Below are 14,241 nucleotides of genomic sequence, written 5' to 3'. Positions count from 1 at the left end.
CTTAGAGGCTCTATGGCCACAAAATTGACATGTAATCTCATCTGGGGAAACTTGAAGTGAAGTCACCCTAAACTGAGCTAGCCTTTCCTTCCAGCTTTACCCAAGTTTCTCTGAGTGCGTGGGCCTCTCTTTCTCAAGGACAAATAAGGCTCACATTGAGCAAAAATGCTTCTGTGCAGGGGATTTTCATTGTCAATTATTAAACATCTTTGGCATAAAAAGAATAATTTCCTAACAGTAGTATTATGCATGGCAGCTAGCCTTCTTTGGCTGCATCATTATCTGGCCTGGCCTGAGTGGGTGTCTGTCTTTGTAAGGGCTCTCTATTAACCTTCTGTGTGGGACTGGAATGTACTGTATAGTGGCCGTTTCTCCGCTGAGTGTAGCACGTTCCCACCCATACAGCTACTCTAACTGTACAGTACCAATGCTAGCCAGTCTCCCTCTCCACAAGTCCACATGACAATTTACCATTTGTCAGACTTCTGATTGGTCCCTGAGTCCCTGACTGACTAACCAGCAGGCTCTTTCTGTCTGGTTCCGCCCTGGTTCCGCCTTGTTTGTGTTGAATTTGCTAAAACATCGTTTTTGGAAAAAACTAAAACTAAAAACAAACATGATATGCCCAGTCACCATGCTGTACCTGTGATGTTCCTTTTTTATTGATACCAAGTTTGCAATACGAATTGAAAGCACAGAATATCAATACGAAGCAACTGAAAAACATGTTATTTCAATGGTAATGGATGGAGAGAAAGGATTTTTGTCCAACCACAAAACGGCAACCAATGGGTGCGAAGAGGGGCACAACCACGGGCGGGACTTTATGAGGCCACTGTCTCCCTGTCTTGTGCTCAATGAGAGGACAGAGGAAATACAGCCGTGTCATGCTTTTACTTTTGAATTATCTCTATTTAAAAGTCAAGGCTGAGCACAGATAGGCTCTTGAATACGACATTTCCTGGAGCGGCTAAAAAGTCACTTCTGGGAAGGAGGTGGCATATTATAGCGATAACCCAGAGGTACTTTTGTGCTTTTGAGAGAACTATTTCGGAATGTAGGCCTACTTTTTCTGCTGTCACTTAGTTGTTCTCACGACTTTATTTGCAGTTTTGCCATGTGTGGTTGAGTTAACTGAGATAACTGGCATTTGTGAGTTGAGAACTTTTGAGGAGTCTATTTTTATAATCTTCAAACTGAATTATGTGTGAAATGAGATAATAACAGGCATGTTAAGTGGCTCTTTTGTTGACCTCACTATATTGGCTAGTGGGTAGTGACTAATAGTTTTCAGGTTGCAAACATTCAGATGTAGTTTTTTTTACACTTGACTGTGAGAGCTATACTGTATCTGTATACTGTGTATACAGAAGTTGAAAAAAAGACTTGAATCGAGCATTTCAGTTGCTACAAGTTTATAACAATGCAAGTGAGCAAACATACAGTAGGCCTATATACTGGTACTTGAATTGAGCTGTCTCAAAAATCCTGATGACTTGGTGGTTTTGAATTAGAAATGTGAATGGGGCTGTCTCTTGGAACATGAAGATACTGGTGGTTTTGAATTAGAAATGTGAATGGGGCTGTCTCTTGGAACATACGTCTGTCTGGCTCACATACTGTAGCTCTGAACCTCATTACAACAAATTCCATCTGGTTTTGGCCTCTCAGCATTTGGTGAGTGCTTTATGCTTATTCTCCTCTGGTTTCCTCTGGGTTTAAATTTTCCTCTGTTTTTGTCAAACAGAAATCCATTGCCTTTGGCAATTGGTAATATAGAGCTAAAAAACAAACAAAAAAAATACTCCAGTGCGGTATTTTGTTTTCTACAGAACTTGCATCTATTTGGTGGTTTTACCCACAAGCTGCAAGGGGCAGTCGGGCCATTCCAACACACACACACACACACACACACACACACACACACACACACACACACACACACACACACACACACACACACACACACACACACACACACACACACACACACACACACACACACACACACACACACACACACACACACACACACACACACACACACACACAAACATTATTATTATTATTTGTTTGCGACTGCACATACGGTGACCACAGACAGTGAGGTCAGTAGACAATGAAGTCTTTGTCTGGAAGCAGTTTACAGTGACCTTCTAAAAATATGGATTATAAATGACTTGAGAGATAATTAGCTGTGCACCGTACTATAATACTTATAGTGTAAAAAATGATCTCAAAGCTGTCTATATATCTGGACAGTGTTGATTTTGACAGCAAATTCAAGTCTCTTGAATAGTTTTCATTTTGTTTTAGTCACATTTTAGTTGACTAAATCTACAGTTGATTTAGTCAACTAAAATGTATTTTGGCGGGCCAATGATGCCGATGTAATGATTTTACACTTGCTGAAAATAGGCGATCTACAAGCTCACAACGCGTCGCTTGAAATCGCCTATTTTCAGCATGCAACCAAGTATAATGGACATGTCTAGTCCACTGCCCACCATTCCACTAGTCCCTTCCTACCATTTTAGTCTAGTTTTTATTTGTTGGCAAAATTGCCAATATATTTAGTCTTAGTTTTCATTTAGTTTCCGTTTTTCGTCAGTGAAAAAAGGTAGTCGACGAACATTTTTCGTCATAGTTTTAGTCGACAAAATCAACACTGTATCTGAAAAAACAATGGTAATTTGGGTACGATATAGGTTTCGGTGCTGTGTTGTATTCTGGACTTAAGATACATATACCATTGTATTTGTATAATGGTAAACTATTCATGAATAACAATTTCTGCTTCTGTATCTTGACTCCTGGGCAATATGTTTCTGTCTAAGGCTTAGGGCACATACTGTAGGCTATAGGCTTGTAGTGTATATAAGCTGTACTTAGTTGATGGCAGTTTATAACTGCCATCAACATCATACAGGGCAATTAATAATGTAATTGCCCTGTATGATGTAGCCTAGTGACCTCCCTGTTGTAGGTACACATCTGCTATTTGATGTATTTGTCTAAGCCTTTTCTATTGCTTTGAATTATCTCATATTGAACATACTGTAGGGCATAGCAGCACCACAAGAGATATCACACGCACGCACGCACGCACGCACGCACGCACGCACGCACGCAAACACGTGTGCACGCACGCACGCACGCACGCACGCACGCACGCACGCAAACACGCGCGCACGTAACCAGTCAATCTGCCACATCCTCCTCATGTAAAGAGTAACTGCAAGTGTAACAGTAAATCCTGAGTGTCCCACTTGAACGATTTCCCTTTAGTGGTATTTAAACACGAAGGCCGCTGGGCACCTGTAATCCTAGCTGGCGTGAGACACACTGACAGGGTCCAGACAGAGGTGTCCTTTGTCTAGCATGCATGGAAGACATTCTGTCTAGCATGAACAGAACCATGCAGCACATTCTATTTAGCATGAACAGAACCAGCACATTCTATCTAGCATGAACAGAACCATGCAGCACATTCTGTCTAGCATGAACAGAACCATGCAGCACATTCTGTCTAGCATGAACAGAACCATGCAGCACATTCTATCTAGCATGAACAGAACCATGCAGCACATTCTGTCTAGCATGAACAGAACCAGCACATTCTGTCTAGCATGAACAGAACCATGCAGCACATTCTATCTAGCATGAACAGAACCATGCAGCACATTCTGTCTAGCATGAACAGAACCATGCAGCACATTCTGTCTAGCATGAACAGAACCATGCAGCACATTCTATCTAGCATGAACAGAACCATGCAGCACATTCTATCTAGCATGAACAGAACCATGCAGCACATTCTGTCTAGCATGAACAGAACCATGCAGCACATTCTATCTAGCATGAACAGAACCAGCACATTCTATCTAGCATGAACAGAACCAGCACATTCTGTCTAGCATGAACAGAACCATGCAGCACATTCTGTCTGTCTAGCATGAACAGAACCAGTACAGTACAGTACAGTACAGTACAGTACAGTACAGTACAGTACAGTACAGTACAGTACAGTACAGTACAGTACAGTACAGTAAGTCAATCATTGCAAGATATCTTTGACTGCTTACTGGCACTACTGTTTGTATAGTACAGTACATGTCAGTTTACTCTATCAATGTTTGCTATAACAAAACACTTAACAACACTCATTTGAAACAGGTTGATGACTAAGTATTTGGGTTCATATATATCTTCTTCGCAAAATTACTTTCAAACTAGGAAGGGTATGGCCTGGTCAGCCTGCAATAACATGCATAAGATCTGGTCATCCCAGCTTAGTAAGAGATTCAAAGTAAAAAATATTTAGGACTACAGTCAAGCCGATTCTACTCTATGGCTCCGAGACATGGACACTTTAAAAGAAATTAGAGAAACGGCTGGATGGCACTTACACCACTTGCACAATCTATGTAAAGCGCCTTGGATAAAGGCGCTATATAAATGCACCATTTACCATTTTATTTACCATTTACACCAGCCTTCTAACGAGAGCGGAAAATCTCTCTTGGAAGAGCCACCCATCGACTAATCTAATATACGGCAACCTTCCCCGTGTTTCTTCACTAGTCCGATCCAGAAGAACACAGTTTGCTGGCCACTGCTACAGAGCTGACAATGAGGTTATATCTTCCCTTCTTCTCTGGAGTCCTGCCTCAAAGCAGACCAGAGGTAGAAAACTGTCATTCCCTGATGTCATCGCTAGGGACATATGCATCAGTAGGCAGGAACTGGGGATGGCAATGAAGGACCGGGAAGTCTGGCGTGGCATTGTGAAATCCATGATCTCGACCGCGGGCGAAAAAAGATGATGATGCTGTAACAATTTTTATGCCATCTTAGATCTAACTAGAAAAAGTGCCCTTCTGGGCACAGGTCTCCACCAGGAGGATAGGACTGTGTGAGATGTTTGGCAAAATGTTTAGGATTAATATAAACATGTTTTTGAGGCATTTTGTTCCAAAAATGTGTTTTGCAAAAATCAACCTGTTGGTGGCGCTATAACAGGCCAATGTGAAAAGGGTGGGATATATTCCTCAGCCTAGTAAGAAAATGTGTGAAAGATTTCACGTAAATTGCATGCTGCGTTCATGATTTGAGGCTTTTGTTCAAAACGGGGCAATCTTGCAAACTGTGAAAGCTAATTATAGCCAATTAGGATGGAATATGAAATATCGGACAGATCCGACTTGAGCACATGACCATAGAGATAGTGTGTAACGATTTGTGAGATTTTTGGACAGAATCTGGAGGAGTAATATCAAAAAATGTGTTTTACAAAAGTCGGCCTCCTGGTGGCGCTATAAAAGGCAGATGCGGAAAATGCAGGTCAACGGTTTGTCCTTGGCCTCTAGGGAGTGTGCATGCAACGTTTCACGCAGATCGGTGCAGTTTTAGGTAAAACGTGTGAAAAGCTGCCTCATGGTGGCGCTATAACAGGCCGTTCTGGAAAATGTGGGGCAGAGGTTCATCGTTGGCATCCAGGGAGCGTGTGTGCAAAGTTTGGCATCGACCGGGTTAACGGTGCCGGAGATTAGCTGGTAACGGACGGACGGAAGGACACACGGACACACGGACACACGGACGGAGTGCAAAACATACTCTCTCCCCATGCCTTCGGCCTGGTGGAGACAATAACATGTACTGCAACTATAAAGCAGGCAGCCGCTCACTGTGTGAAGAAGAGGCACTAAAATCGCCTGGCCGTGAAAGCATGCCAATCTAAAGGAATGCCAAACTTGCTGTAAACTGTCCGTAATGCTCACTATGACACCAGCACTACACTGCCACCCCCACAACCCACCCACCATACCCCCCCACCCCCACTCTCCTCCCATGCATCATTTGCCTTGGTGGACACTCTCCTGTTAACAGGAGAGATTAGTTTCAATACGAGGGTGCTTGACACCTGCATGGCACTTAGTTGCACACTCTAAGTGCTGGGGCTGAAATGGCTTGATTGAGCACCTGATTCATCTCAATTTGTATGATAATCCACAGGAGAGCGTTGGAAGGAGATGGTCACCCATGTAATGGGATCTCCAGGCACCGTCTCGCACCTTTGACCCTTTGGTTAAATACTGTATCTGGTCAGAATACGCTATTGCATGCCAATGCCATCGAGAATAATCTAATGGTGCCATAAAGTTAGCGGACAGACTGGTGTGTGTTCCGTTCTGCTGTGTAGCTATTCCATTAGTTTCTGTCTTAACAGGATTGCCATGTTAATATTAAACGCTAGAGCCAATGGGGCATAGCACAGTGTGGGTATGCCTGGCCAGGCTGTCAGGCTCCTGGGCACAGTACAGTGTGGGTATGCCTGGCCAGGCTGTCAGGCTCCTGGGCACAGCACAGTGTGGGTATGCCTGGTCAGGCTCTCAGGCTCCTGGGCACAGTACAGTGTGGGTATGCCTGGCCAGGCTGTCAGGCTCCTGTAGGGTACAGTACAGTGTGGGTATGCCTGGCCAGGCTGTCAGGCTCCTGTAGGGTACAGTACAGTGTGGGTATGCCTGGCCATGAGGCTGTCAGGCTCCTGCCACAGTACAGTGTGGGTATGCCTAGCTATGAGGCTCTCAGGCTCCTGCCACAGTACAGTGTGGGTATGCCTGGCCAGGCTGTCAGGCTCCTGCCACAGTACAGTGTGGGTATGCCTGGTCAGGCTGTCAGGCTCCTGGGTACAGTACAGTGTGGGTATGCCTGCCACAGAACAGAATCATTTCTGGTCCGGGTCTCTCTGAAAATGGTCCCAGAGGAGCAATGCCATGCAGGGCTGCCGTTATAGAGCAAATAGCATCCCTTCCCCCTCCTTCTCTCTTGTGATCTATCTCTCTCTCTCTCTCTCTCTCTCTCTCTCTCTCTCTCTCTCTCTCTCGCTCTCTCTCTCTCTGTCTCAGACACTCTGTCTCTTTTTCGATCTCACTTACTCAAAGACCCCCTTCCCTCTCTCTCCCTCTCTCTGTCCCTCCCATGCCTCCACAGATAGGTCCCTTGTTGCTCATAAGTACCTAACCCGGGGTATTTTCCGAGAAGTACGAGAGGCCGTAAATCATCAGCAGTGACTTCCCTAATGCACTGACTTCACCATCTTCTGTTTCTCTCCCGTCCCGTCCTGTCCCCAAAATATAGCCGAGGCTTCTCTTGCTCACGATGGTATTTCAGTGTGGAAGAGCGTATAGAATACTGCGATATTAAGTGCACGTCACGATCAGACGATGCGGACAGTGACGTCCGCACATGCACGCGCGTGTTCGCACACACACACACACACACACACACACACACACACACACACACACACACACACACACACACACACACACACACACACACACACACACACTTTCTCTAGATTCCACTTCCTTGTACTGTGAGTGCTTCTATTGGCTTTGATCGACCACGTAACACTTATAAGCATTTAATAAAAGCTGGTACACTGCCGTGCCAAAACTTGCCCTGCAGGATATGGAGCGTTGTCTCTGTGTTTGCATGATGTACATGTGTACAGGTGTGTTGTAGTGTGTGTGTGTGTGTGTGTGTGTGTGTGTGTGTGTGTGTGTGTGTGTGTGTGTGTGTGTGTGTGTGTGTGTGTGTGTGTGTGTGTGCACGCGCGTCTGTGTGTGCGTGTGTAATTACACAGACACATGCATCTGTTTTCTATACATATGCATGTGTGTTTCCCTACATTTCCGCACAGCGCAATTTGTTGCTATACGTGCTAATTAGACTCCCCATAAACATGACATTAGTAACCAAATGGACCCGTGCAGCATGTCATTAACTAAATGGATTAGAGCGCAAGACGGCTTCCGCAGCTTTTGCCCGAATGGAAATGGAATAATCTAAAAGGAAAAAACATCAATATAAAAAAAAAGAAAAACGGAATAAAGTTGTGGCGGGCACTTAAGAACGTTAGCCCCTTTTGCTTGCCCTCAAAGTAGAGAGAGAGAGAGAGAGGGAGAGGGAGAGAGAGAGAGAGGGGGAGAGAGAGGGAGAGAGAGAGAGAGAGAGAGAGAGAGAGAGAGGGAGAGAGAGAGAGAGAGGGAGAGAGAGAGAGAGAGAGAGAGAGAGAGAGAGAGGGGGGAGATGCTGGCTGGCAGCCAGCCAATAAATTAGAAGATAAGAAATATTATTCCACTGGCACAGAGCGGGCCTGTGGCTATTTAAAACAGGGAGCTTTATTGATAATTGAATTACTTGGAAGGAAAAAAAGACAAGACGAGAATAGAAGGCTTTGCAGGAGCAGATCAATAGGGGTGATGCTGTAGTGGATAACACTGCAGTGGCACGCGACACAGCCACGAGGATGTGTGTGTGTGTGTGTGTGTGTGTGTGTGTGTGTGTGTGTGTGTGTGTGTGTGTGTGTGTGCGCGCGTCCATCCGTGCGTGCGTGTGCATGTCCACTCACACGAGTGCATGTTCAACACGCACACATGCACACACACGCACACACGCACGCACACACACGTTATGTCGATTCATTTCCTCTAACCATACTTGACTTCATTGCATTTCTCCATGAAGATGTCGAATTCTAAAGTCACAATACACTGATAAGCCTCGACAGAGTCGATTCAGTTTCATGTGATGGTGACGTCAGTATCGAATGCTTTTCCTTGTCTTCTAGGTTGTGTGCTGAAGGATAATGTCCTCAGACAGAATGGCCACTCCACAGAGCAGCTCCAGACAGAGTAGCTCCATCTCATCTTCTTCAATGAGGCAAGTAAAGTAGTAACGAGTGCATGGGGCCTGGTGGGAGTCATTATGGACAGGGAGCATTTAGGCCCCATTTACATCCAGGCTGAGTCAGGTCTATGCCACATCCACATTAAAATATGATTTGTTTAATTAAGTCTAAATGCAGACAGGTCACATACCGGTAGGCTACAAGTCACATGGAATCACATTTTTCCCAATGTGACTTCAGTCACATTTCAAATCTGATTTGAGGAGATCCGTCTCAGTCTGAATGCAACAACCTGATCTAAATCAGATTCCATGTGACTTGTATGTGACTTGTTTGTGTTTAGACTTATTTAAGCAAATCAGATTCTATTGTGTGTTACAATTAAGACATTTAGCAGATCCTCAGACACTTACAGGTCAAGAGGGTCAGAGGAAAGACTGGGCTTTATTTATTTTTTCTTTATTTCCTTTATTTTTTTAAAGGAGTTCTTATAAAGGAGTAGTACAGTTGCGAAAGCTTCAGCAGAGGTGTGGGAATCGGTGTAGGGGGTTGAGGAGGGAGAAGTTAGATACATTACAGACAGACAGACAGACAGACAGACAGACAGACAGACAGACAGACAGACAGACAGACAGACAGACAGACAGACAGACAGACAGACAGACAGACAGACAGACAGCTCAGAGGGTTTCAGATGACCAAGGAGTTGGTCACTGCCAGCTTGGTAGAGACAGGACAGCAGTAGAGCTGGGCATGGTGAAATATCGTGTCACTAAAGTTCATGATATTAAAATGTTATGATATTTATAACCGTGATGAAAAACTGAAGCGCAATATCAGACATTAATAAAATAATAATACATCTTGTGCTATAGTGCTTTGTTGGAACCGATGCCTCAGCTTCCACAGATGAGTGCAAGAGCCACAACGATAATGAGGGGTGTTGGCATTATCATTGCAATTTGCAGGAGACATGAGGCCATTTTCTGTGGTGAAAATGGAATGGAAAATCAAGGATTTCGATGACATCTCCATGTGTTCCGAGTCTAACGGAATATGCCAGTTCATGCAAATTTCACTCACACACATTTCAATAGGCTAGTCGATGGCCAATAGCATACAGACCGTGAAAGTGGCAGATTGAACTATAGGGCAAACAACAGCATTGTTCTGCATTTTGCTTTTTGAGTGGTGCAACCACTCCCTTACGGAGTTATGTGTGTGGGTGGCTGGCTGGGTGGGTGCCTGCCTGGCTGGGTATGAGCACAAAAACAGCATGGTTGTTTTTCACCACCTGTGCGCAACCTAACACACACACAACCACACACGCACATATTAACAGATTAATCGCCCAGAACAAAGTTCTTTGTCCTTTCTATTAGTAACGCCCGACGCTCAGGACGAAGTATTGTCCTAAAGACGAAGTTTATTGATACGAGAACAGATCGCCTGGCTGTATAGCCCAGGCGCGCCTGCTGGGCTCTCCTCGGTGACGCGCAAGACTGAGACGTCATCAAAAAACTCCCTCCTCTGTTTAGCTGATGAAAACGAAAATCTTAAAACGTTCATAAATCACGATCTAAATCATCCCGTCGCTACACAACATCATGAACATCCGGCCGGTCCGTCCGGAAAAGGCGTCCGTGTTTATAAATCGACTGGGCGCATGAATGTAATGGATTAAATAGTTCCGGGCAATTAAAGTGTTAACTGTATATATGATGATTTTGGGTGTGCCAGTACAGTACAGTGACAGTACAGTACAGTACCCTGCATGGGTGCGTTCCTGTGGTTCTGGAACCCCCCCCCCCCCCGGGAACCCCCACACGGAGTTGCACCACTCACTTCACATGGGTGTGATTTCTTTTTTACTCATAATATATTTTCATCATTTAAGTTTTGTAAAATATCAAATGTTTTCAATATTGTGAACCCATTATGTCGTATTGTATCATACCATGTGTGTGTGTGTGTGTGTGTGTGTGTGTGTGTGTGTGTGTGTGTGTGTGTGTGTGTGTGTGTGTGTGGTGGTCAGAGAACCACCTGTAACCAAGAGGTCAGAGGAGCAGGCTCTACATCAGGTCCAATACATGAGTGAGTGTAGGAGAGGGTTGGAGAATGAGATGGTCAAGAGTTCGAATGAGGTCAGAAGAGAAGTATAACACGTCTGCCGGAAGAGTGAAGTCCTGGTAGAATGAGAGGAGTACTGTATCTGTGTCAATTATCTAATGTGATCCTGGGCTATACACACCCTCCGCCAACCTGGGGAGAGCAACGGACTAAGATAATTGACACAGGGGTGAAAATTGGTTACAAAATCGTGGGATAAAAAAAAAGAAGAAAGGAGTATCTTTCACCAATTCATTCACCAAGTATACCCTGAGTACGATAGAGCACAATGATGGGAAGAGGGTATGTGTGAGGAGGCAGATTATATGAATGACACTTTGGAGGTGTAAGAACTTGTACTGTACCACCACCTTGGGTAGGGTATCGGTGAGGTCAGGTACAGAGATCAACATCAGAATCTGAATCTCTTTTTATTGCCTGGTATGTTTGTAATGTACAGTGAGCTTGTTTCAGTGAGGGTGGTACATTGCACAGATATGACAGTATAGAAACATTTAATTTGAATACAACTTTACTCAAAATATAACATGCATTTGCTGATAGCAGTGTTATCGTCATGGTAGCAATAAAATCTTTGTGCTCACTACAAACTGCAAGCCCCCTTAACTACCACTCTACCAGACTGCGCGTCCGTATTTGAGTATAGCAAAACTAGTAGCTCACTTCTAGTGTGTAGGCTACACAAGTTGTCTGCAGTGGCAATACACACAAGGAAACCCTCACGCACACTGATGCACGCACGCACGCACGCACGCACGCACGCACGCACGCAGGCACGCACGCAGGCACGCACGCACGCACGCACGCACGCACGCACGCACGCACGCACGCACGCACGCACACACGCACACACGCACACACGCACACACACACACACACACACACACACACACACACACACACACACACACACACACACACACACACACACAGAGACTCACATAGACTAAACACCTGTGTCTGGACAGTATATTTGCTTTAGAAGGGAGCTCAGCTGATGCTATTTTTTTTTCCGGAGTGCTTTACTTTCATCATCCTGTCTACAGCAGTGATCTTCTCCAACTGCCTCAGTAAAGAAAATACGTGCTGTTATTTTTAGCTTTTTCAAGGGTCCTCAAGATTAATCTCAGCTGTTTGAAGCCAAATCGTGACTTGCCTTGAAGAATTCTTGCAGACACAAACTAGAAAAGTGTGCTCCTTGGAGCGTGGATCTCCGCCAGGCCAGGTTGCCTACCCAGGGCTGTGTCAGTCGTGGGGTGCAGCTGTCAGTATAGTGGTTTTGGAGGTGCACTCCCTCAACATGTGATTCCATTTTAGGGTATGATTGGACGTTGCATTCATTATTTTTGCCATTCTTCACTCTTCAGTTCACCAATGTCATGAGCTAACCTTTCTGGACACCCTTGTGGAATGTTATGGCATCCAGACCAGGCTTTTGTGAAATGCACGCACGCACGCACGCACGCACACACGCACGCACGCACGCACGCACGCACGCACGCACGCCAAGCACGCACGCACGCACGCCAAGCACGCACGCACGCACGCACGCACACCTAGCACGCACACCTAGCATAAACACACAAATACATATAAACACAAACACGGCACGCACTCATACACAATCAGCATGCACACATGCACTTTCTTTCTCTCTCTCTCTCTCGCTCTCTCTCTCTCTCTCTCACAGTCTCACTCACTCTTCACTCTCTCATCACCCTTACCTTACACCCTTACAAGCCACTGATATCATGCCAGTAGAAAATAGAACATGAGGCCCATGCAGAAGCATGTGCTACTTTGGCCCCCTGATCGACTGTCTCCTTGTGATAATGCCCTGGAATGGTGACAATGTGTGGCAGACACTGGTGACATGCAGGCAGTCCTTCTCATACAGTAGGGAATAAGATATACAGTCAGTGGTGACACATGGTGCTATTATTATTATTATTATTATTATTATTATTATTATTATTATTATTATTATTATTATTATTATTATTAAATTGTTGTCAGGACTGTAGATTGGATCAGTGAATCATAGTGCTGCTATTGGGGCTTATATGCTTATGTCGTCTTTATTGTCTCCACCAGTCGAAGCCATGTATGGGGAGAGATATGTTTTGTTACATACTGTATTGGAAAATGTAATAGAGCACCCTTTGTCCTTTATTACATTTTCCAACATATGCTGGTTCTGTAAAACTGTGGGAGATGATTTGTGGTATCATAGCAGGGATATTTGAGGAAAACCTATTGTATTGGTTTGAATGTGTTTGTACTGCTTCATGTTTGATTATGAATATGTTTGACAGCTGAGTGGTAGAGGTGTGTGTGTGTGTGTGTGTGTGTGCGTGTGTGCGTGCGTGCGTGCGTGCGTACGTGCGTGTGGGTAGAGGAAACACATTGTTAAGACAGTTCTGTTGTGAAATACTCATCATCTACACGAGTGCACGCACTGACGCACACATGCTAACTCCTATTGACAGACACACACACACACACACACACTGTCTTTAGCTCTGCATGGTTTTGTCTTGTTCCTACAAACAAACGCATACACAAATATACATGGACGCAAGGAGCGACACATATATAAATACTAAATAAACACACACACACACGCACACACACACACACACACACACACACACACACACACACACACACACACACACACACACACACACACACACACACACACACACACACACACACACACACACACACACACACACACACACACATGCACACGTTTACTTAGCAGACTTTGGTGATGTTACTCACTTGGACAATGACATCGAATGTTGATTGGGCAACATTCAATGTCATTTCCGTTTGGACTGTCACCCAAAGTGGTCCCCCTCCATTTTAATGGATGTGATTAAAAATCTAAAAATGCGAATAACTCTGAATCTAAATCAATGATTCCAATTCTAACAAAATATTGTGTTTTTGACGGCCCATCGTGGTCCTGTCGCTAGTCGCGTTAGAAGTAATCATACCTCTGGTGGTTGGCGATCCTCCACCGGGTCTTTTGGCTAGATGCTATGATAACTGCACAAACAAGATGGAGTCCTGTGTCACCTTGAAATGGGCTCTGAAGCTGCAAATCGCTGGGCACACTGATTTAATGGTTCCAACTGACCCTGGGCGATTAGAATGTTAACCCTAGCCCTAACACTAGCCCTACTAATGTAGGGGTGTGTCAATATATCCAAATTGTGACATATTGCGATACTTCCTCCCGTAATATATTGTATCTGCCTCCCGGCAATATTGCAATATATCGAATAGATAGATATAGATAGATAGAGAGAGAGAGAGAGAGAGAGAGAGAGACAGACAGAATAAAAAAATAAGGATCTTAACGAGAGACAGAGGCAGGCCGAGAGAGAATTCACAAAAAAAGG

At 44.6% G+C, this 14,241-nt stretch overlaps 1 protein-coding gene across 1 annotated transcript in view; it reads left to right on the top strand.

The window, feature by feature from the left end:
* insc (INSC spindle orientation adaptor protein) overlaps window positions 1-14,241 on the top strand; it is a 70,155-nt gene that overhangs the window by 16,742 nt on the left and 39,172 nt on the right. Inside the window, exon 2 of the mRNA XM_079501034.1 lies at window positions 8,639-8,730. Within this exon, the coding sequence (XP_079357160.1) occupies window positions 8,657-8,730 (74 nt within the window). The 5' untranslated portion in view covers window positions 8,639-8,656. The remainder of the gene's footprint in view (window positions 1-8,638; window positions 8,731-14,241) is intronic.

Source organism: Electrona antarctica (genome assembly GCF_951216825.1).
Source record: "Electrona antarctica genome assembly, chromosome: 5".
In the NCBI taxonomy this organism is placed as follows: domain Eukaryota; kingdom Metazoa; phylum Chordata; class Actinopteri; order Myctophiformes; family Myctophidae; genus Electrona; species Electrona antarctica.
Note: the sequence above shows the minus strand (reverse complement) of the source record. Positions and strands in the feature narration are given on the sequence as shown.